We start from the raw sequence: 24,932 nt of genomic DNA on the forward strand, positions 1-24,932 counted from the left end.
CTTAGAAAAAGAAAAAAACTGGTTTGCTTTCCTAACAGAAGAGGGCGCCCTGGAACTGGGAATCTTGTAAATCATCCCAAATCCAAAGATGGAATGGGTGAAAGTAGAGGACACATAAAGCTACTGAGAGAGAGCACCCACCTTACCTGATAAAAATTCTCATCCAACCCTCAAAGAAAAAAACAAAGACAAAGCAGAAGAAAACTAGCACAGCACTTCAAACCAAACTAAATATCTTCAAACAAGTGTTTAGGAATATGAAAAACACCTTGAATCAGAATTTCACAACTAAAACAGAGAAATGGTCTTTAAAAAAAAAAGAAAAGAAAAGGGGCGCCTGGGTGGCTCAGTTGGTTAAGCGACTGCCTTCTGCTCAGGTCATGATCCTGGAGTCCCGGGATCGAGTCCCGCATCGGGCTCCCTGCTCACCGGGGAGTCTGCTTCTCCCTCTGACCCTCCTCCCTCTCGTGCTCTCTATCTCTCATTCTCTCTCTCTCTCAAATAAATAAATAAAGTCTTTAAAAAAAATAAAATAAAATAAAACAGAGAAATGGGCAAATAATAGGAAGAGACGAAAAGCTATTTCATTGAACTCGGGGAAAAAATGGAAGAAACAAAATTAACTCGGGAAGGAAGGCAAAATTAGGAGGTGCCTAAGGAAGAATAGAGTCAAATAAAAAATGTAATAAAGTACATTGAAGAAAGACCAGAATATAACCAAGAAAATGAAAATGAGGGGAAAAAAGAACTAAAAAGGGACAGAAATGGTTAAATTAGAAATAGGTAAAGAAGAAGCAAGATGATAGATGAAATAGACAGAGAAATATAAGGGAATCTGATAAGAAAAAACAGGATAATGGAACAGAACTAATATTTAAAACTATAATCCAAGAGGGGCGCCTGGGTGGCTCAGTTGTTAAGCGTCTGCCTTTGGCTTAGGTCCTGGAATCGAGCCCCACATCGGGCTCCCTGCTCCACGGGAAGCCTGCTTCTCCCTCTCCCATTCCCCCTGCTTATGTTCCCTCCCTCACTGTGTCTCTCTCTGTCAAATAAATAGAATCTTAAAATAAATAAATAAATAAATAAAAACTATAATCCAAGAGAAATTTCCAGAAATAAAGAATATCTGAATCTATGTATTTAAAAGGCCCACTTTGTACTTAGGAAAACTGACCCAGAATGATCAACTCTGAGACATACCTAGTAAAATGATTAGACTTTAAAGATTAAAAACAAACAAAAAAACCCCAAGGCCTCCAAGCCAAAAAAATCAAACAACTTACAAGGGAAGGGAAGTTAGACTGGCATCGGGCCTCTCAAAATCAACATTCAAAGCAAGGCAATAAAAGAGCAGCAAGGGCGCCTGGGTGGCTCAGTTGGTTAAGCGACTGCCTTCGGCTCGGGTCATGATCCTGGAGTCCCGGGATCGAGTCCCGCATCGGGCTCCCTGCTCAGCAGGGAGTCTGCTTCTCCCTCTGACCCTCTTCCTTCTCGTGCTTTCTATCTCTCATTCTCTCTCTCAAATAAATAAATATCTTTAAAAAAAAATTAAAAAAAAAAGAGCAGCAAAAAAAAAAAACCCAAAAAACAAAAAACAAAACAACCCTCAAGCAATGACAGTGTGAAACAAGAATTTTATATCAAATCAAGTTGTCTGTCAAGTTTTAAACATGCAAGAACTCTAGGAACACTATACTCTTGAGCCCTCGATGAGGAACATACTAGAAGAGGAGCTTCATCCAACCAAGAGATTGATGGGGTTCAGGACACACTTTCCCAAATATGGCATCTTGGCATATTGAATGTTTTTTTTAAAGATTTTATTTATTTGAGCGATAGAGAGCACGAGAGGGAAGAGGGTCAGAGGGAGAAGCAGACTCCCCGCTGAGCAGGGAGCCCGATGTGGGACTCGATCCCGGGACTCCAGGATCATGACCTGCGCTGAAGGCAGTCACCCAACCAACTGAGCCACCCAGCGCCCTTGGCATATTGAATGTTTTAAGCTGAAGGAATTTGAGAAACGGCTTCCCCTGAAGCAGCTCATAAGATCCTCATGTGAGACGTGCCCTCTTTACCCAGAGGAAAGAGTGTCCTTAGCTCCAAGATGGAATGACACCAAGAGGAATCCCAATGAAGAGGCCTTGCTAAGTTTTCCTCAGTTTACTACCCTTAACTCATATCCTGTCTTGCCACAATTCCCACAGCCTTCCACTCTTCATCAAACCTAGCGTAGGTTTAACCTGTTCAGGTCTTCATTTCCTTATGAAGGCTCCCATGTCAAGGGAAACATATAAATTGGTAAGCTCTACTGTTGCTAATTTGTCTTTGTTACAGAGCCTCAGCTAAAACCTGGAAGGGTATAAAGAAAGAGGATTGTTCTTTCCTCCCCTGCAAAATGATAGGAGAAACTTCAGGAAAAAAGTCTGATATACTCAATCGACTTAATTGTAGATTTAAGACTAAAACAAAGATGGGGCACCTGGCTGGTTCAGTCGGTGGAGTGAGTGATTCTTGATCTCGGGACTGTGAGTTCGAGCCTCACGTTGGACATAGAGCATACAATCAATCAGTCACTAAAATTTATTTTAAAAAATAAAAATAAAACAAAGATAGAGATGATAGTAGAAGAATATTATATTAAAATAGTAAGGAGAAAAAAGCAACTAAAAATGGGAGGAGAGGGGCGCCTGGGTGGCTCAGTCGGTTGAGCCTCTGACTCTTGGTTTCCACGCAGGTCACCATCTGGTGTGGGGTGGAGGTCCTGGGATTGAGCCCTGAAAAAGGTTCTGTGCTCAGCGGGGAGGCTGCCTCTCTCCCTCTTCCTGTCCCTCTGCTCCTCCCTCTGCTCATGCTCTCTAAAATAAATAAATAAATCTTTTTTTAAAAATGGGAGGAGAAAGGGATGAGGAAAGTAGAATAAAGTCAAGGTTGTTACAAAGGAAATCAAAGGGAGTAGAAGAATACCATTAAAAACGGACAAAGCAGATATTAAGAGGTTAAATAAGAAAGCAGGGGACAAGGGGCACTATAAAAGGCTTAACTACAAAAGAAACTGCTAAAATAAGGTACAAATCTGCCCAAATACCAAATGAAATTTAAAAAGTGAGGGGCTCCTGGTTGCCTCAGTTGGAAGGCCATGGGACTCTTGATCTCGGGGTTGTGAGTTCCAGCCCCACGTTGGGTGTAGAGATTATATAAAAATAAAATCTTTAAAAAAAAGAAATTAAAAAGTGAAAGAACAAAGAAACTACATCACATAAAGAAGGAAACAGAATTGAGATAAAACATAGCAGCTCTATCAATAAATATGAATGGGTTTAACTCACTTATTACAAGAAAAAGATTTTTAATTTGACTCACAAAGACCTGACTGTATGCTGGTAACATAAAACTAACTCAGAAAGGCTAAAAATGGAGGGATGGGCAAAAATATATCAGGAAAATGGAAACAACAAAAAGTCAGGTTACAATTCTGATATCAAACAAAGTAAAATTCTGGTCAAAAAGCATTTGACCTAAAAAAAAAAGAAAGCGGGGTGCCTGGGTGGCTCAGTCGTTAAGCGTCTGCCTTCGGCTCAGGTCATGATCCCAGGGTCCTGGGATCGAGCCCCACATCGGGCTCCCTGCTCAGCAGGAAGCCTGCTTCTCCCTCTCCCACTCCCCCTGCTTGAGTTCTCTCTCTCACTGTATCTCTCTGTCAAATAAATAAATAAAATCTTAAAAAAAAAAAAGAGCATTCAGCAAAAACCTGGTTATATATTAGGTCACAGAGAAAACATCAGCAAGTTCTATAGAGTAGAAATATTATCTAAATGCGATAAAAATAGAAATTATTAAAAACAAATTTTAGGGCGCCTGCGTGGCTCAGTTGGTTAAGCGACTGCCTTCGGCTCAGGTCATGATCCTGGAGTCCTGGGATCGAGTCCCGCATCGGGCTCCCTGCTCAGCGGGGAGTCTGCTTCTCCCTCTGACCCTCTTCCCTCTCGTGCTCTCTATCTCTCATTCTCTCTCTCTCAAATAAATAAATAAAATCTTTAAAAAAGAAAACAAATTTTAGCAAGTCCTTTTCATATGGAAAATTGGAAAACCTGACATTAAACAACTCTTTAAAGAAATGGGAAATACAAATCAGATTTTTGGAATGAAAAAAATGAAATACTACATATCAGAATCTGTGGACTATTTTTTAAAGCAGTTATCAGAAGAAAGTTCATTAGCCTTAAACACATTTATCAATAAGAACATAAATAAGTAAATTAAATTCCTATAATATAAATTCCTATAAATAAAATATAAATTCCTATAAACATAACAAAACATAAGCCAAAAGAAGGCACAAGAAAGGAAATAATAAAAAGTGGAAATGGAGGTGCCTGGGTGGCTCAGTCGGTAAAGCTAAGCGTGTCACTTCAGCTCAGGTCATGATTTCAGAGTCCTGGGATGGAGCCCGGTGTCACATTCCACACTCAGCAGGGAGTCTGCTTGTCCCTCTGCCTTCCGCCCCCTTACTCTCTCTCTCTCAGACAAATAAATAAAATCTTTTTAAAAAGGAGAAATGAATGAGGTAAATGTAGAAAACAGTCAAATTAATAAATCCAAGTCCTATTTTTAAAAAATTAACACATCAAACAAATCACTAAGTAACTTAATTAAGCAAAAAAAAAAGGAAGAGAGCATAACTCTACAAAATAAGAAGAGACCAGGGGAAGTCAACTTTGAAACAGAAAAAAATTTTTAGGGGTGCCTGGGTGGCTCAGTTGTTAAGCCTTCAGCTCAGGTCATGATCCCAGGGTCCTGGGATTGAGCCCCGCATTGGGCTCCCTGCTCAGTGGGAAGCCAGCTTCTCCCTCCCCCCACTCCCCCAACTTGTGCTCTTCCTCTCTCTCTAATAAATAAATAAAATCTTAAAAAAAATTTTTTTTAAATCATGAGACCACTTATCAAAAGTCTAGGCAAATATATTTTAAAACCTAGAAAACATGGATCATTTTTTAGAGAAACAAAGTATATCAAAATTGACCCCCAAATTGGAAATACAAAGCTTAACTAGACCAATTCCCGTAGAAAAATGAAGTTATAGAGGAACTATCCCACCAAAAAGCATCACGTCCAAATGGTTTCAGAACAGAATAACCAGATAGTCTCAATACAATAAAAATTGTTCCAGATTTTTTTTTTAAGATTTTATTTATTTATTTGACAGAGAGAGACACAGCAAGAGAGGGAACACAAGCAGGGGGAGTGGGGGAGAGAGAAGCAGGCTTCCCGCGGAGCAGGGAGCCCGATGTGGGGCTAAATCCCAGGACCCTGGGATCATGACCTGAGCCGAAGGCAGACACTTAACGACTGAGCCACCCAGGCACCCCGTTCCAGAGTCTTAAAAATGAAGGAAAACATCAGTATTCTTATAAAGCAAGTATAACTTGCTTCAAACCTGATGACAGTACAGAAAAAAAATTACAGACCAACATTACTTATATCGATGCAAAAGTTCTAGACAGCATACTAACTAACAGAACCCAATATCACATTTTTAAAAAATGATACACCACGGCCAGGTGGGATTTATTAAAGGAGTCCAAGGTTGTTTCAATATTAGAAAATCAATTAATATAATACACCATATTAACAGATCTAAGGAGACAAATCATACGATTATCTCCAGAAGTACTTTAAAAGCCTGTGACAGGGACGCCTGGGTGGCTCAGTCGTTAAGCGTCTGCCTTCGGCTCAGGTCCTAATCTCAGGGTCCTGGGATCGAGCCCCACATGAGTGGGGAGCCCGCTTCTCCCTCTCCCACTCCCCCTGCTTGTGTTCCTGCTCTCACTATCTCTCTCTCTCTAATAAATAAATAAAATCTTAAAAAAAAAACCTGTGACAAATAAACACTTAAGAAAACAGAAGTTTCAATGGATATGTTATTAAATACAGTCCTAAAGCTAGCATTTTCTTTTTAAGATTTTATTTATTTATTTGAGAGAGAGAGAGAGAGCACATGAGAGGGGGGAGGGTCAGAGGGAGAAGCAGACTCCCTGCTGATCAGGGAGCCCAATGCGGGACTGGATCCTGAAACTCCAGGATCATGACCTGAGCCGAAGGCAGTCGCTCAACCAACTAAGCCACCCAGGCGCCCAAAGCTAGCATTTTCTTAAGGGGGAAACTTACTAGAGGTACTTCCACTAATATTAGGAACAAGGTAAGAATCCCTACCCACTCCACTACGATTCAGCATTGTACTGGAGGTATTAGAAAATGCAATTAGGCAAGAGAAAGTGATTAGAGGAATAAGAATTGGAGAAGAATAAGTAAAACTATCTCTATTTACAGGTAATGTATTCTTAGAAAGCCCTAGAGAATCAATAATAAAACACATTCAAACAATTCAGTAAGGATTGTTTGTAACGGGATATAAAATTAGCATACACAAATCAGTAGACACCATAATAGAGAAAATCCCATTTATAATAGTAACAAAGAAGATAAAATACTTAATATGCAAAACCTATATGAGAAAAACATAAAGCATTCCTAAAGACACAAAAGTAGTCTTGAACAAATGAATGAACATTCTTTGTTCTTGGACAGGACACTTCAAGATCCTAAAGATGTCCGCTGTACCTAAGGTAATTAAAAATATAATGCAATCCCATTAAAAATACAAAGGGTTGGGGTTTTTTTTGGTTTTTTGTTGTTGTTGTTGTTGTTGTTTTTTAGAGAGAGATAGCACAAGTTGCGGGAGGGGCAGATGGAGAGGGAGAGAAAGAATCCCAAGCAGGCCTCGCACTGAGTGCAGAGCTTGACTAGGGGCTTGATCCCATGACCCCGAGATTGTATCCTGAGCCAAAATCAAGAGTCAGATGCCCAACCAACTGAGCCACCCAGGCACCCCCAAAATACAAAGTGTTTTTAAGGTAGAGCTAGAGCATACAATGCTCATGGGAAAATAAGCATACAAATTCCTATCAAAATCCCAGCAACAACAACAAAATCCCAACAACATTTTTTGCAAAAAAAGAAAAATCTATCCTAAAATTCATATGGAATCTCAAGAGACCCAAATAACCAAAACAATCTTGAAAAAGAACAAAGTGGGAGGACTCACACTTCCTGATTTCAAAACTTAATGTAAAGCTGCAGTAATCAAAACAGTGTGGTACTGGCATAAAGATATAGAGACCAAAGGAAGGGAACAAAGAGTCCAGAAATAAACTCTCAAATATATATGGGTCAAATGATTTTCAACAAGGGTGCCAAAACCGTTCAGTGGGCGAAAGAACAGTCTTTTCAACACACTGTGCTAGGAAAACTGGATCTCCACGTGCAGAAGAATAAAACTGGACCCTTACCTAACCCCATACATAAAAATTAACTCAAAATGGATCAAAGATCTAATGTAAGAGCTAAAACTATAAAACTCTTAGAACAGATGGGGGAAAGCTTCATGACAGTGGATTTGGAAAACACCAAAGGCACAGGCGACAAAAGAAAAAATAGACAAATTAGAATTCATCAACACGAAAAACCCATGTGTCTTAGTAACATAAAGGACGCTATCAACAGAAAAAAAAGGCAAACCATGAGATGGGAGAAAGTACCATATACCTGATGAGGGATTAATATCCAGAATATATAGACAACTCGTAAAACTCAACAACGAAAACCAAACAGCTGGATTCAAATACGGGCAAAGAATTTTAATAGACATTTCTTCAAAGAAAGACCTACTAATGGCCAATAAGCACATGAAAAGATGTCAACATACTAATCATTAGGGAAATGCAAATAAAGACAATGAAATCCCAGGGCACATCCATTAGGATGACTAAAGGAAAAGAAGTTTCGGTGAGGATGTGCAGAAATGAGAACCCTGGTGCTCCGCCGGTGCAGCTGCTAACTAAGGCAGCTGGATGATGGCATCTCAGAAATTACAAACAGGGCTTTGCAGATGCCGCTGACACCACCCGTAGTTGCCCTGTACCACCCTGCCACGGTCAACCCCATGATGTTCTAAGATATTTGCCATCAAATTTGCCCTTGGGCCATGTATCTTTCGAGCCGTTTGCAAAGTTCTAAAGAGAGCCAAAAACTTTTGTGCTCTTAGGACTGGAGAAGAAAGGATTTGGTTATAAAGTTTCCTGCTGTCACAGAATTATGGGGCTCATGTGCCAAGGTGGTGGCTTCACACGCCATAATGACACTGGCGGCAAGTCCAGCCAGAGGGAGAAATCTGATGATGAGTATTTCAGCCTGAAGCAAACGGGTCCTGGCATCTTGTCCATGGCAAATGTGGGACCCAACATGAGTTTTCCATCTGCACTACCAAAACTGAGTGTTTGGGTGGCAAGCATGTGGTCTTTGGCAAGGTGAAAGAGGGCACGAGTACCATGGAAACCATGGAGTGCTTTGGGTCCAGGAATGGCAAGAGCAGCAAGAAGCTCACCGTTGCCGACTGTGGACAACTCTAATAAATTTAACGTGTGTTTTATCTTAACTACCAGACAGTTCCTTCTCCCATCTGTTCATAATGGCCTACAATCTGTGCTTTTACCGCAGTTCTTTGGGTTCCATGTTTTCCATACCCCTCTCCAAGTCTAGACGGATTGCAGAGTTAAATTTATGATTATGAAATAAAAACTAAACGACAACAACAAATGGAATTACCATATGACCTAGCAACTCCACTTCTGGATACACACCCAAAAGTGTAGAAAGCAAGAACACGAAGGGAGATTTGTACACCCTCGTTCACAGTAGCCAGAATCTGGCAGCAGCCCAAGTGTCCATCCCCAGATGAGTGGATAAACAAGATGTGGTATATGCACACAATGGAATATTACAAGGAAAAAGAGGAAAGAAATTCCCATACCTACTACAACGTGCATGAACCAGGAAGACGTTATGCTCAGTGAAATGAGCCAGACACAAAAGGACAAAGTCCGTATGATTCTCCTCATGTGAGGTACTGAGCGCAGTCAAATTCACAGAGACACAAAGTAGAATGGTGGTTGCCAGGGGCCGGGGGGAGATGGGGATGGGGAGTTATTGTTTAACGAATACAGGGTTTCACAAAGTTCTGTGGATGGTTGCACAACAGTGTGAATGCACTTACTTCCACTGAGCTGTACACTTAAAAACAGTTAAAATAGTAAATTTTACATTATGTATATTTTTCCACAGTTTTAAAAAATAACTAAGTAAAATAGACAAACATGTAAGAATAGTCAGGAAAACACTGAAAGGGAAGAGGTACAAAGAAGGCTGGCCCTACAAGACATTAAAACATACTATAAAATGTCTGTAATTAAACTGTAGTCCAGGGCGCCTGGGTGGCTCAGTTGGTTAAGCGACTGCCTTCGGCTCAGGTCATGATCCTGGAGTCCCGGGATCGAGTCCCGCATCGGGCTCCCTGCTCAGCAGGGAGTCTGCTTCTCCCTCTGACCCTCTTCCCTCTCGTGCTCTCTAGCTCTCATTCTCTCTCTCTCAAATAAATAAATAAAATCTTTAAAAAATAAATAAATAAACTGTAGTCCAAGTGCATAAATAGACAAATGGAACGATGGAAGAGAACAGAAAGTCCCAAAATAGACCTGAGTACATATGAAAATTAGTCTACAATAAAGGTGGCATCTCAAACCACTGGGCCAAAGATGGAGGTTTTAATAAAGGCTGTTAGGCATTTAATAAACCATTTAATAAATGCTGGTCATTTGGAAAAAGATAAAATTGGATCCATACCAGACACCATACATAAGGTAGGAACAAGGATATGAAACCATACAAGTACGGGAAGAAACCTTCAGTATGGGGAAGGGCCCTCGAACTATGACTCAAAACCCAGATGTAATGGAAGAAATGATTAATAACATTGTTTAAATATTTTTAAAGTCATATTGCAAAAAATTACCATAAGCAAAGTCAAACTACAACTGACAAACCAGGAGAAAATATTTACAACATAAATCACAGATGAAGGACCAATATCCCTAATATATAAAGAACACTTAAAATCAGAGGAAGAAAAAAGCTCAAAAGCCTGAGGGGGGAACAAAATGGGCAAAAGACATGAATAGGTGAGTCCCAAAAATATAAAAATTGCCCTTAATCGTATGAAAAGATGGAAAAAATGTTCCGCCTCACTTATAACACTTCGGTCTTACTTATTACTTACCTTGCTCGCTTATCTTCCAGACTGGCAAAAAAAAACCACATAGCATGACAACACACTCTTGGCAAGGCTGTGGGGAAACGGGCACTCACATGCCGCTGGTGTATGCGAAAGGGCACAACCCCCATGGAGGGAAATTTGGCGACACCTAACCAAACTACTGATGGGCTTCCCTTTTGACTTAGCAATCCTGCTTCTCAGCTACCCTTAAAGCTACCCCTCCATCACTATGAACATGGAATGCACAAGGTTTTCCACTGTAGCACTGTTTATGATTGCAACATCCTGGAAATGACCTAAATGCCTATATGGTAGAGAATGGTCGAATAAACCGCGGTAAGTGCGGTACATTCACGCACTAGACTGCTCTGCAGCTATGAAAAAGAAGGAAGAAAATCCCATGAACTTGTATGGATTGATTTCCAGGATATGCCGGAAGTGAGAAAGGTTAACGTTCAAAAGGATATCCAGAGTGTGCTGCTCTCCGAGTAGGAAGGAAGGTGGTCTAAGAATACACGTGTGTCCGCTCATTTGTGCGAAAAGAAATACAGAAAGGACATAGCAGAAGCTAGTGACACTGGCTGGCTATGTGTGTGCGGTGGGAACAGGGTGGAAAGGGGGAGATGCAGAGAGGACAGAATGAATGGGGTGGGGAGGGACAGATCCAGGGATACCTTTATGTATATCAGTGAGAGAAACAGACACAGAGAAAGCATACGTTACATGCATAAAACAAGCGGACCACACTATATTTCATCAAATGAACATATCCCACTGAAGGGGTGGGAAGGAGAGCAAATAACTTTTGAATATGGTATTGGGACTATATGCCCCCAGCGTGAAGAGAAAAGGAATACTAAATGTGTATAAGGTCTACTTAGTAAGGTTTTTCTTCTAAAGAGCATGAACTAGCAGTTTGGAACTACTTTCTGTGCATTCTAGGACGGAGCAAAGATACTATGAACACTGAATGGGAGCTGGTTTTCTTCTGGAGAAAGAAGTAACAAATATGAGTAAGTGAGCCGTGTGGTATCAGGGTCAGTTTTAAGGTATCATTATGAACCCATGGTTTTTAATGGATAGATCAATAAGCAGAAGTAGACATGGGTGTGTATGGAGGTTATATGTAATAACAATATAATATAATGTCATAATATATGTATTCCCCGATTTGTCTGGTCTAAAAACCTCAAAGCAATGATTTTCCAGTAGCAATGAAAATATCTAGTGCCCAGATCTTGGCTTCTAAATACCATTCCCCACTGAAAGGAACCAGGGCTCCTTGGAGAAATAGCTGATTTCAAGGCTGGGTCTGGGGAAGTACAAGATGAGCCCAGAACTTCTTGCTGTGCCCAAAAGTAAAGACATGCTCAAAGAACAATAGGAACGTATCAGAAGGACACAGAAATCAGCGTGAAGAGGCTCCCTCTGGCCAAATCTGGGATAATTTGGGCATCAAAATATAAAACATTAGTAACAGATTATAACCCTTCAAATAAAATAAGAATCCGTGAGTTGTATTGATAATGAGAGATCTGGAGATGAACAAGACACCATCTAGAGCCCAAGAAGTCCACAGCGCAGTGGGCGAGATAACCCACAGATGAGCTCTCAGAGGAAGTGATGCCCGGGGCAGGGAGGGGATAGGGAAGGGTCTGGTGGGGACTCACGAGGGCCCTTTGCGCATCCGGGGTGTGCTCATGGCCCACTGCCTGATCTTGCTCAGGCTCTGCTCACTGATGAGCTGGTGGCCCTCGGAGGGCATGCAGTCCACGTACAGATGGTATAGCAGCAGAGCCTCTGTGTTCTTGCGCAGGACGTTGGCCTGGACCACACGCTGCGTGAACACACGTGGGTCCTCGGCGCAGAAGAGCAGCTGGATCCGGGGCACCCAGTACTGGCAGGTGAGGAGGGGGGGCCTTCCTGGGGCCAGGTGGGAGGGAGAAGGGGACACAGAGCACAGTCAGACTCTCTGGGCTGGAACACTGGGCTCCAGCCTGGCTCTGTGGCTGAGGTGTGTAGCCCTGAACAAGTGGTCTCCCCTTTCTGACACACTGTCACATCTGTAGAATGGGCACACTCCTGGGGCCTGCCTGCCTCACAGTTTGCCATGGGTGAATGTGAAAGTGCTTTGTCAACTGTAAAGAGCTGGGCACAGACAAAGAGTCCCCCGGGGAGTGGCTGCCCAAGTGCCCAGCCCTCACCGCCACACCCGGTGGCAAACAATCACTGATCAATGGACCTCAGATGCCTTGTCTGCAGCACGTTGGAAGTAGCACTGTCAGCGGCTCAGAGTGGGCCTATCAGATAATGGCCATTTGCCCTTCCTGGGGTCTCTCTCTGAGTGATGAGTCCTCTGGTTTTCACTGGTCAGGGCACAGACAGCCACAGGACACACAGAGCAAGGCAGAATTCAGGCCTGATGGGGCTGTGCTGGAGGGTGGGGGTTGGCCTCAGTCACAGGCCTGCATGGGGGACTGCGTGGGGCGGGGCAGAGAGCTCCCACCTTCAGCGGTGACCCCTCCGTTCAGGATGCACTTCCCCGTCTCATCTCGCACCAAGCCGTTCGGATCTGTCTTGTGCACCAGGTACAGCTTCTTCTGCTTGTCATAGTCCAGTACACCAACACTGCACCATTCATACTTCAGCTTCGGACTTTTGGGGTCCTCTGAAACAGGAGGGGAACCCGTTGCTCTCTGCCGTAGGGTTGGGAGGGGCCTCTGAGTGTGGGCAGCAGGTGCTGGGAACGAGTCTCAGCGGCCACTAGTCGGGCCTCCCTCCCTCCAGGATGGACCCCCTTTAGCGCCAGCAAAGCAGGGACCCCGCTTCCTCTCGCCTGAGCTGGCCCCTGGGGGACCTCTGGTGAGGAGCCAGAAGGACCAGGCTTCTCTGTCCCTGTGCTCTGTTTGACCCCTTCGGGGCAGACAGACACACAGGCCAGCAGGGCTGGGACAGGAGGCAGGCAAGCCCCAGGCATAGAGACCTATTGAGGATATAGTTGTAAAGCTCCTCGTGTCTGAACTGGACCCCTTCAAGGTGACCAAGGCCAGAGTGAACCCCTTCCCGTGGGCTGCACGTGGCAGTTGAGCCCCTAGGCCCCTCATATCAGGACAGGTCAGGGCAAAGTAGAAGATTACTGTCCTACAGTGGCCCCAAAGTGGGCCTCAGGGCCTGTTGGTCAGGATGGGCCTCCCACCCACTTGCTGGGCTGAAAGCCTTTGCCCTATTCTCCAGCTCATCTCCGGCCACTACCTGCCCTACACATTTCTCTCCAGCCATACTGCATGTCTGGCTGTTCCTGTGACTTTGGAGCTTATTCCTGCCTCAGGCCTATGCTCTCTGCCGGGAATAGTCTTTGCTCAGGTCACCTTTTTGCTGGTTTGTTCCTTGCATAAATGGCTTCTCCTTGGAGAAAGCATCGCTGCCTAAAAGAGCACCTTTGGGTGCCTGGGTGGCTCAGATGGTTGGGCGTCTGCCTTCGGCTCAGGTCATGATCCCAGGGTCCTGGGATCGAGTCCCACATCGGGCTCCCTGCTCGGCGGGGAGCCTGCTTCTCCCTCTGCCTCTCTCTCTGTCTCTTAATAAATAAAAATAAAATCTTAAAAAAAAATAAACAAATAAAAGAGCACCTTTGCCCCAGGCACACTCTGACTTGATACCCTATTTGTGTCCCTCACAGAGCCTAAAATCACACTATGTATGCATCCTATCCTGGTTTCGGTTGGCCTCCTCACACTAGGGGCCGCTCCCCAGGGGCGGGCGTGACCTTGTCTGTGTTGGTCACAGCTGTTTCCCTGTACCTAGAATGGAAACTGGAACACAGTAGGTGCTCCATATACTTTTGTAGAAGGAAGATATACGTGGCACGGTGCCTAGCACAAGTGCCTTAAACTGATGGGTTCTACAGACTGGGTTGAGGAAAAAAGGCTGGAATTCTGGTTGAAGCTGGAAAGACGACTAAAGGGGCTTGCTGTGGTAAACCAAGCTGGCTTTGGTTCTGGTTTGCTTTTCCCTTCCCTTCCTTTCCTATAAGCTTCTTTTTTGAAAAGGCTGACCTGTCTTGGCTCAACTCAGAGAAAAAGATGTCACAAGAAGCCCCCCACAGAACACCAGAAGTCTCGGGCAGAACGGCTTTCCGCTGGGCTGTTGTCCCGCGGGCGCTGGAGCCCGCGACCAAGGCCTGTGTGAGGGGGCGGAGCCTAGAGAAGGGGCGGGGCCTAGTGAGGGGCGGGGCCTGTGTGAAAGGGAGCGGACAGAACTACCTCGGGGAAGCTGGTACTCCGTGCATTTAAGGTTAATGCAGCCCCACACCTGGTTTTATCACTAGGAATTGGAGATCTGGGAACAATTGAGTTAAATTATTTTTGTAATTAAGTCCAAAGTAAAGGGAACATTCTGGGTTTCTTGTCTAGTTCAGAGAAATTGATTCCAGCATTAACATATTTTTAAATCGAAACCTAAACTTACAGCCTGCTCAATGGACTTGCTGGGGGGGCCCCTGGAGGCTGAGCAGTCTTAAAACCAGCCAGCATGGCTCTCAGTCCCGGGCGCAGCCCACCAGGGCGCACTCCCCATCCCAAGGGGGCAGGGAGCAGAGCAGCCCTCAGCCCTGCACAGGGGGACAGCCACCTCCAACATCCAACCTCCTAACCTGGATCTTCCTCGGATGCCCACACGGAGACCAGCCACGCAGGCCAGGGTGGCAGTCAAGGAAGCTCCCCCTGGCTCTGTTCCCTCCAGCAGCACACAGGCCCCAGGGCAGAGGTGGGGCCAAAGGAGGGGCAAAGCATTAGGGTGTGTGCGGTCCACCCATTGGTGAGATCAGAGAGGCGGCAGGGACAGCTGGAGCTACAGTGATTTCTGGGCTGCAGGATGGAAGGGCTTGAATCTTGCCCCTTATGCACATTTGAACATTTCCAACAAGCTTACATAGTTTTTTATGACCAATAAATCAAAGATTAAAAAAAAAATACTAGACACCATCCAGCTGTCCCTTCCCCAGCCCTCCCACAATGTCGTTCTTGGTCCTTGTATTTTTTGCCTCTCTATGGCCTGCGCCTTAGCCTGTATCCCAGCTGGGAGGCCTCAAAAGGTGGGGGCCTCACCTCCCATGGCCCCCAGGCCCCAGGGCAGCCCAGGAGTCCATGGCTGGGCTGTTGCCAGACAGGAATGATACAGACCCGGACCCTGCCTCCCACCCCACCCGCCCTGCTCACCGTGCCCCAGGATGTCATCGGTGGGCAGGAGGGCTTTTCCAGGGACAGGTTTCCTGTCCTGAGACCCTGGCTCCACGCCCATGTTGATCCACTCGCTGGGAGTCCGGCAGTCAAACTCCTCGTTGTCAAACACCTGGAAGAAATGGGCAGAAGGTAGGGGGAGAGAACTCACCCCTGGAGGGGCCAAAGGGAAAGGGTGTACCAGAGGATGAGGGTGCCTGAGTAGATGCAGGAGCTACAGACGGGACCAGGGGGATGAATGCCTCCTCTGCTGTTCACAGGGGTCTGGAGGGTCTGGCTCCATGACACCCTGGATCCCAGTCCAACCAGGCCACCCTGAAGCAGGCAGAGGGGGTATCTGGGGACTCAAAGCAGGATGTGGGCTCTCTCTCCCACTGACCAAGGATCATCCAGCTCAGACCCAAGGGAAGAGGTGGGCCCTTGGACTTTCCTGAGCACCCCACATACGCTCAGAAATGGAGATTCGGGGTTGTCAGGAGGCCACCCTTAGTAGGATGATCTGGATTCAGCTCTACCTCCCCATGGGGACCACCAAGCAAGACACACCGGGTCATGGAGAGGAAAGGCAAGGAGGCAAGTGAAAGCCAGAGCAGGCTATGCTCCCTCTTTCTCCTCCCTGGACTCGTTTTCCCCATCGGTATCCCAAAGGGGCTAAAATGATGCCCTCCTCCACCTCAGTTCCCCCTCATCTCAGTGAGTCCAGAAGCAGTGGTCAGGGAGATCTGTTCAGCTGGGCTGCTTCTGGTGCCCGGAGGTGGTGGAGGAGTGGAGTGGGCGGAGACTGTACACAGCTTCCCCAGGCTCCCAAGGAAGAAGCAGAGTCAGCATCTCAGGGGTTCTGGGCCCCTCCTGCCCCAGCCGAGGATGCTCAAAACCCCTGGCGGGGGGCTTCAATTATGCGTGATAAGTGAGTGTTTAGGATTGCCATGGTTTGGGATTAGGATTGGGATCTGACCCTTCAGCCGGGCTCCTGTAGTCCTCCACCCCTGACCGTCAGCCCTCTATGGAAACTAGGCTCACCTTCAGCGGGAGATAGACGGGGAAGAGCGGGTCGTGGCCCTGCTCAATGGTCTGGGGGTTGTGGGGATCTGGGTGCCTGGGCATGAGCGCGTTGGAGTCGATGCCCTCATGAGCCAGCAACTGCTCAATGTCCAGACTCAGGTACAGCCGCTTCCTCCTGGCCGAGGGGAACAAGGGGATCTCATGACAGCTCAGCTCAAGTGAGGCAGCTTCACAGATGCCAGCAAGGGCCCACAGGGTGGTGGGGGATAGGGATGTGGCCCAGGGATGCCCCCAGGCCCCCCTCCCCCACCCCTCTGGAACTCATCAGGAAGTGGTGTGGTGAGTGGGTCTGGTGTTCTGGGCCCCAGCTGCCCTCTGTCCTGCCTGGCAGTTCCACTACGGTGACTTAAAGGCCACGCTCCCCAATTCCACAGCAAGGAAAGCAATGTGTTCCTATTAAGAAACCAAAAGGCTAGAAGATTTACACAGAGACCCATTTTTGTAACCTCCTCCATGAGGATGGTCACCTAGTTGCCTCCCAGAGGACTGGCCCGCCCACTGCCAACTCAGCCATACCTCTCAATCTCAATCTTGCGGGGGCACTGGCCTGGCAGCACCAGGAAAGGCACCTGCACCTTGGGTTCATAGGCCTGCAGCGGGAAGTCAGTCTGGGTAAGCCTCTGGGTGGTGGACCCAATACACTGCTGCTCCAGGTATTCCTTGAAGTCCTCAGGAATCTCAAAGGTTCTGACTATAGGCAGAGGCACAGACAGGGGTGGCAGGGGCTCAGGCCAGGGCCCAGTACGCCACAAGACAAAGTACGAGGTACCAGGCATGCACACTCAGAGCTTGCTTGTGGCGGGCAGTGGTGAGGAAAAGGCAGATTTGGCAGCAGGTGCCCAAGAGAGCTCAAGCCTGGAGGGATGAGGGCCCCTGGAAGGTGTGTTTTGGTCCTGCTCTCCCTGCTCAGAGCCAGCATGCTCAATCATTCTCTTGCACACCACCCACCCCTGCACCAGTGGCCTTTGCTCAAGCCAGATGCTGAATCAAATGACCAGTGGGGATTATAACTGGACAGGAAGGCGAAGTGGTAGCTCCTTGCCACCCTTACCCCAGAAGCCCCCCTAGGCATATCACTGGTGAATGCTATTCACCCCCTGGGAGCATTTCCAAACTCAAGGCATCCTGGATACGGTATGAGCAGGTGGCGCCATCACCCTGGCCCTGTGGAACATTCAAGGCACAAAATGGCCATCCCTACTTAGACAACCAGGGCAGACAGAGGCTTCCATTCCAGGTCTGGGGGCAGGACAGCTGGTGGGGAGAGACCATTCCAGTCTGCCTGGAACTGAGGGATGCCCAGGATTTGGGATGTTAAGTATAAAGGAAAGTCCTGAGAGGTGGGGAAAGGAGGTTTGGGAATATGCTATGGGAGATGAGCCACCTTTCCCAGGAGGTGGGTGGGCTCAGGAAAGCTCAGTGATGGCCCCTGTCCAATCTCCTGGGAGGCCCTAGCGACCCCCTCCTTGGGCCTCACCGCCTCTCCGGAGACAAGAGGTAGTCAGTCACACTGCAAGACAGCCCACCTTGGGATTAGCCTCTGGGGCTCCACAGAAGACTCAAGAGCCTCAGCAGAGGCCACCCGTTCTCAGCTGAAGTCTGCTCTCCTACCAGAGTTGCCGGGTGCTCAGGGAACCCCACAGTACCAAAAAGGCATGGCTGAGAAGGCAGTTTTCAACCCCCCTGACCATCTGCTTTTGAGCCTGAGGGTCCATGACACCATTCCACTCCCAGGACCACAGGCTTCTGGGCCCAGTCCTGCAACCCAGGGGCCAAGAAGGAGCCAGGGTGAGCACAACCAAGCCTGGCCTCCAGCCCTGCTGTGCCCATGAGTCCCAGGCAGGCTCCTCAAGTCCTGCCCTTGGCCTTCCGGCGGCAGAGTGGACTGTGGCCAGCTACCACCACCCTGTGGCATTCTGGGGGACTGCTTTTCCTCAGGCGGGTGGGGATGCAGCGTCCCCACCCAGCCCTACCGTGGATGGTGGGAGCAGTGCTCGGCCCACAGATCCGTGCTCTGTAAGCATTCCTGAGGCACAGGTGTCTGTGAGACTGTAGAGTGCCATAGCCTGGGTCCTCAGCTCACTGCACAAATGTACATACATGTGATCTTTCCTGGGCTACTTCTGGGGCTTCCCAGACTCCAGGAAGCTCGTGGGCACTGAAAGGACTAATCTGGGCGGTGCCAGCAAAGAGGGCTCTCCTGGAGCTGGGCCCTCTGGGCCTGATTCCAAGGAGGGATCCTGTCTGCCATCCAGGTGGGAGGGTCCCCAGCCAGTTCCTCCCCGCCACTCAGGGCCCCAGTGAGCTTGCTGCCTCTCCTGGAGCCACCCTATTCTCCCCTCTGCCACTGGAGACGGCCCCACACCCCTCAGTCCTGTCCCAGACCTTACAAGACTCAGCGCAGAGCCTGAGAGGAAGGAGAGTCGTCCTTCCCTCCTTCAGCAGAGATCTCCTGTGCTAGGCCCTGCTCTAGGTGCTGGGGTCCCAGCAGGGACCACTCAGACACAGCCCTGGCCTCCTCCCAGCTCATGTTCCAGGGGAGGGAGAAAATCGAATTTACCCATGTAAACACCCTAGTGTCTCCAGCCAGGCAGAGAACAGATGCTCTGGCCCTGAGCAACCAGCCCACCGTGGCGCCCTCGTTACAGCTCTGCTAAGAGGGACAGAAAGCGTTGCTTCACTGAGCAGTAACCGTTAGCTTGGTCCTCACAAAGCACCTTATGTCTTGTTACCCCCACTTTACAGCTGAGGAAACTGAGATCCCGAGCCAAGAAGAAACAATCTCCCTAAGACCAGAGGCCCCTCTTCTAAATGCACCCACCCATCCACCCCTCCCCTCCGGGCACTGACCGTTTGGAGTAAACTGGCCAAGGTCGGCCTGTCGCAGGAGGTCTTGGTTCATGCAGGGACCACGGCATACTTCCTAAAACCAAATCCCAGAGCTCTGAGGGGGTGTAAACATCTTGAGGACAGGCAGGAGCTGGGAGGGACCACAAGGCCAAGTGTCGCCCCCAAGCCCCCAGGGCGCACAGGGATAGGGCAGAACCAGTGAGTTTTCACAATTCCTCATTCAGAGGCCGCAGTGGACAACAAGCTACAGCCACCTGGGACACCCCTGACCCCACCCGCTTCTGGTCCTGCACAGCTCCCCTCCTTCCCCTGAGAACACTTCTGCTGTGTCCAGAGGCTGAACCACAAGATGGAGGGACCACAAGGCCAGCAAGTGTCTCTGTGCATGTCTCCCCCAGCAAGGGCAACTCTGGCACCCCCCGCACAGTGAGGATCAGTGGGGCCTTGCCCTATCTCTCTTGACCCATCCCGGCTAGAACTTTCCTAAGGCTGTCCAGGATTCCGGGGCTCACTGAACCCTTCCCTAAGTTATCCCCTGTCCAGCGTCCCCCTACCCCAAAGCCTCCATCTGTCCCGTCACCTTCTTTCCCCCTCCTCTACGCAGGCCATGGCCTCTGTCAGGGTCCCCAAGCCCCCTGCCAGCCACCAGACAAGGTGGCATAGTATGCCACCTTGTCTAAGGAACCCCTCCCTAACCAGAGCTGGGGGAGGACTCCCCCACCAAAGCTATTGCCCCATGACAGTAGGGACATGGATGTCTCATCCTCACTGTCACCAGTGCTCAGTCCAGGGCCTGTCACATAGGAGATACTCGGTAATGAACTGTTGAATGAGAAGACAAATACATGGAGGGACTGAGGGATGGGCGGTCAGAAGAATGGAGCGGTGGACGGATGGACAAATGACTAGACAGACAGAAGGCTAGATGGAGAGAAAGAAGGAAGGGAGGGAGGAAGGAAGGAAGGGAGGGCTTGGGCTTGGAGGGGACAGCTGCCACACTCACCCCAATTTGATCCAAGCTTCCAGGACTGAGGATGTCAGAGTAGAACCCACGCTGCTTCATCAGGGGGTACTTCTTATCAGTGCCTGTCAGGGGCAACTTCCGTGGCTGCCCCAAGTCTGAGAGCGCGGGTGGGGATAGGGGCAAAGGCAGGGGACTGGGGTCAGCACTTGGAAGAGGCTTCTCCGACCCAAAATCTGATCCCAGAAGAATCCTCCCCAGGTTATGCTCTAGGTCTGCATGGGTCCTCTTCAGACTACACTCTTGGCCCACAGGAGTACCATCACACTCTGGGCTCTGAGGGGTCCTTCGGGGGCTCTGGCCTTCTCTGCTAGGCTGCTCCATGCTGCTTTTCGGGGCGCTCCTAGGAGAAGACACTGGCATCACTGGGATCTTGCCAGCTTCTGCTCAGCCCCCAAGGGCACCAGGATACAAGGACGCCTTGTCCGCGTCCTGCAACAAGCCACAGCCCCCCAAGCAGGGGTTGGAGAGGGAGAGAGTGGTTTCCTAATCTGGACAGACACACAGTGGCAGGCAGGTCCCACTTGGAGACAGCAGGGCCTTCCCTGGATGTTGCATGTGAGAAATATCTTAACAAAAGGATACCCTAACCCAAGCAACACCCTCTCCCCAGGCCCCATCCCATTCCCCACCCCCTGTAGCTGGGAGCCTGTGGTACAGGGGGCTCTGTTGGCTGGGTATGTCGTGCTCTGTCATCTCCATTTTAGCCACCAGGTGAGCCTGGCTGGTGTAGGTTTCCTGTTGGATCACTGCAGGGGAATCCTGCCTGGATTGATCTGAAAGGCCCCCGGGGTGGGCAGCCAGGACTGTCTGGATCAAAGCTACCCCAGCAGTGCTGAAGCCGCGGGCAGCTGCTGAGTCCGTTTCTAAGAAGGGGGTGGGGAGTTGGCAAGGCCACTTTAGGGCCCATGAAAGGCAGATGGGGCTCTGGCAGGAAGCCCCAAACTCTGAGCCCAAAGGCTGACCAGCTTCTAGCCAGTCAGGCGTGGCCTACCAGAACTCAGCTCCCTGGTGGCCAGCCACCTCCCGGGGCAGGTGCCAAAAACATTGTTGAGGCTGGCCATCCTCCTGACAGTCACCAGCCCTTCCCAGAGCACCCTAAAGGACAGGGGACCCCCTGGGGCTCAGCCCCATCATGGCTGCAAACCCACAGATGTCTGTTCATCTTTGAACAAAATCACCAAACAGAGCAGCTCTTGGAGAGGTCAGGGACCCCACTCCACAGGAGGGCACCCTACTCCCTGGTTTGCCCAGCTCTCAAATGTGCTTGAATATATTTGGCTGCTGAGCTGGTGTGTCGTCAGGCTCGGCCAAGATAACAGAGGCAGAAATGTCCAGGAAAGCACAATGTTGCTGGAGACAAAAGGAGCCTGTGATCGGGGGTTGGGGGGTGGGGGTGCAGTTCTTGCTTCTATGAGCCCTCTCCCTCTGAGCAGATTGGCAGTGGGAAACCCATCCAGGTACATCCCAAGAAGGAAGGCGTGAGAGTGAGTTGCAAACCCAAAATCCTGTCTCCCCTCCATCCCTCAGCCCTTTACAAAGATCCAATGCTCCCTTCCCATCCCACCCCAGCTCTGAGCACCTGTGCATTGCTGGTGTGCACAGGACCTGTGACAGAGAGACAGACACACCTCTATCTCCTGTCAGCCCCACGGGTGATGGCTGCGTCTGTGTGGGAACAAGCAGGGCTGGCAAGAGCGTGACGACACCGTTGCCAGCAAGCCTCTGCAGGTCACTCTGGGCACTCTCCCCTATTTGCATGAGGAAACTGACCAGTAAGAGGGCGGGGGTGGCCCCGGCAGGCACAGTGTCTGCAACGGGGCGTGCTATCAGAGGCTTAGATGTAGTTGGTGCAACATCTCATTCAAACCTCTGAGGTGAGAACTGAGACTATCCTCATTTCTCAGAGCTGGGGAAAATGAGGCTCAGAGAGGTTAAGAGACCTGTGCAAGTTCAGACAGCCAGCAAGAGGCGCTGGTGGAATTTAAACCCAAGGTATTCTTTCTCCCCAGTCAGATCACCTGGGAGTCCTAATAGCTTGGCTAGAGGAAGCTTCAGGGTGCATTCACTGTCATTCAACCCCATGTGACCCAACCACCCACCAGGCACTGGCTGGATGGACACAAATGAACAAGGGCTTTGAATCCCCACAACAAATACTACTCTCATCACTAATACACAAACAAGGAAACTAAGGTCTAGAGAAGACAAGAAACTTGCAAAGGACACACAGCCAAGAACTGGCAGAACCAGAATGGAAACGGAGGTCTTCGCTTCTGGCTGACCCAAAGGTCCATGTCTCTAAGCACCACAACCGTGGTTCACAAACTGCATCGAGGAACCCTGAGGTTCTGCAAAATGAGTGTTTATTGATTCAGTGAAGACCCTGCACCTGTTCCACACACCAGGTTCTAGGTTAGGTGTCATCTAATAAGGGGATCTGTGGCTTAAAGGATTTTTGACGTCTCTTCCTTTGTTGGTGTTAGCTGGCAAACAATACTGTGGATAGTAGTAACCCCCACAGGCTTTGGGTTCTCTCTACTTTTTTGGAGTACTTGCCTAAGGTGAGCCCCTGTGTGTCCCCCCAGCTGTCTGAGGCTCCTCCCTCCAGTGAACAGCTCCCTGTATTCTATGTGCACACCTGTCAGCCCTGCCAGGTGATCATGAGAGCGGCAAATGCAGAAATTTTCGAGTAACATTGATCTCTGGAACCTCAGCACCTAGCACGGGACTGACATGCGCCTGGCACACCATAGGTGCCTAGAAAAGTGCTTGCCAAATGATTTCATGAATAAATGTGGAGTGAGTCAAGCAAGAAAGGAAGTTGATGTCTGTAACCACCCTGAGACAGGTGCAGCGGTACTCTGCGGATTTATATGTGGGGACAGGGAGAACTAAGGTGACCGGACGCAGTGGCGTCAGGAGAGGGACTGAGTGGCTGGTGAGGAGGTGTGCTCCCTCCCTGCAGGGGCCTTCCACAGGGCGGGGAGCGGCCTCGCCATGTGGGGGGAGGGGCAAAACACCGGCCTAGTAAGTACAGGACTTACCTGCAAGGTTGTTTAAAAGTGCGCCCCACTCCTTTCCCACGGGCCAAGGTTGGGGAAACCCGGTGCGCAGACTCGTAGGCAGGAATGTGGACCCTGCGCGGGGAGGGCGTCCTCCTTCCCGTCCACTCGCCCTCTGCGCCTAGTCGAGGTGCCCCTGCCCCGTCTCGCCCTGCCGACCCTCGGCGCCACCCACTTACTGGCTCCAACGAGCAAGAGTGGGATCAGGCGGCCCGTCTCTAGGGAGGGACGCTGGGTCTGTTGCTAAGGGGCGGGACCATCCGCGCGGCGGGCGGGACTTCCGACCGCGGAAGCTCCCGGGGTCTGCACGCCCGGTCTCCGACACTCCTCCCGCCCTGCGCTCGCGGCTTCCCTCCCCAGGACGGCGGCTTAGGGACAGTGGCCGCCCTCTAGGCTGTCCAACCCAGGCTCCATTACCCATCTCCCCTCCCGGACTCTTCTAGAGTAAGAGACAAAACAGCCAAACGCAGTGCGAGGACTTTGATTGGATCCTTGTAAAAATAAATAAAATAAAAATTAAAGTTATGTAAATAATTTGGGGGTAATTGAGAAAGTTCGTATCTAAGCCACAGCTGCGAGCCAGATGGTCAGGTCGCCGCGGAAAGGGTCGCTTCTGTTCTCTGGCGGCTCAGCTTACACACACACACACACACACACACACACACACACACACACACACACACACACCTGGGCTACAACTCCTCCTCAACCTCCTCAGGGTGGGCAGTGGGTGCTCCTGCCCCCCACCGCTGGCCTCAAGTGCCCATCTCTTCCAAGGACCTGGCATGGGTTCAGGCTTTGATCCTCCTGTCTGTCCTGGATATTGAATTTCTGTTAATTTTCTTAGATGTGAAAAATGGTATTCTGGTTATACAGGAGACTGTCTTTGTCTTACCCGATGTGGGCTGAAGAAATTCAGGACAAATGTCAGGATGTCCGCTGCTGCTGCTTCCTTTCAAATGGTTCAGCTAAATTTATATATAGATAAGTATAGAGAGGAGATGAAACAAAAGTGGTCCAATACTAACAATTGAGAAATGTGAAAGTTTACAGATGTCCACTGTACTAGTCTTAACATTTTTTTTCTGTAAGGGTAAGAGGTGGGTTACTACCCAAAAGAAAATTTAAAAACCATCCCACCTCAACCTGAGAACCCTTACCCAGAGAGCTTTCTCAGAGTTGGCCTCATTTTGCAGTTGGGGAAACTGAGTCTTGGTAAGGTGGGTTGGTGTTGGGGGAGGTGGTAGGACTTGAGGTTCATTAGACAAACGTCCAATTTTATTTGACCTTTTAGCAATGCTGGCTTAGTGCCAAGTCGGAGCTGGGCACTAAGCATTCAGATTTGAACTGGATTCTACTTTAAAGTCTTTGTTGTTGAATGGGAGAGCCAGAGAAGGCAGGCCATGAGGACCCCAGAGGCAGAGTGCAAGCTGTGGCTGGAGACAGTAATTTGGCCTTTGCGCAGGCTTTGCTTCCTCTGTCCAAACACCTCTCTCCACCAACTCCTACTCCTGGCCAACTCCTATTCATCC

At 48.9% G+C, this 24,932-nt stretch overlaps 1 protein-coding gene across 1 annotated transcript in view; it reads right to left on the reverse strand.

Moving 5' to 3' along the window:
- DNAH1 (dynein axonemal heavy chain 1) overlaps positions 1–20,671 on the reverse strand; it is a 73,534-nt gene extending 52,863 nt beyond the window's left edge. Inside the window, exons 1-7 of the mRNA XM_028124520.2 lie at positions 20,318–20,671; positions 19,315–19,387; positions 16,981–17,155; positions 16,423–16,579; positions 15,382–15,514; positions 12,672–12,833; positions 11,836–12,088 (exon numbers count right to left, since the gene is read on the reverse strand). Coding sequence (XP_027980321.1) covers positions 11,836–12,088; positions 12,672–12,833; positions 15,382–15,514; positions 16,423–16,579; positions 16,981–17,155; positions 19,315–19,387; positions 20,318–20,659 — 1,295 coding nt within the window. The 5' untranslated portion in view covers positions 20,660–20,671. The remainder of the gene's footprint in view (positions 1–11,835; positions 12,089–12,671; positions 12,834–15,381; positions 15,515–16,422; positions 16,580–16,980; positions 17,156–19,314; positions 19,388–20,317) is intronic.
- Between the last annotated feature and the right edge of the window lie 4,261 nt (positions 20,672–24,932).

The sequence above is a fragment of the Eumetopias jubatus genome, unplaced genomic scaffold (assembly GCF_037043125.1).
Source record: "Eumetopias jubatus isolate StellerSeaLion01/CBP00866 unplaced genomic scaffold, mEumJub1_p1.0 scaffold_1, whole genome shotgun sequence".
Classification (NCBI taxonomy): domain Eukaryota; kingdom Metazoa; phylum Chordata; class Mammalia; order Carnivora; family Otariidae; genus Eumetopias; species Eumetopias jubatus.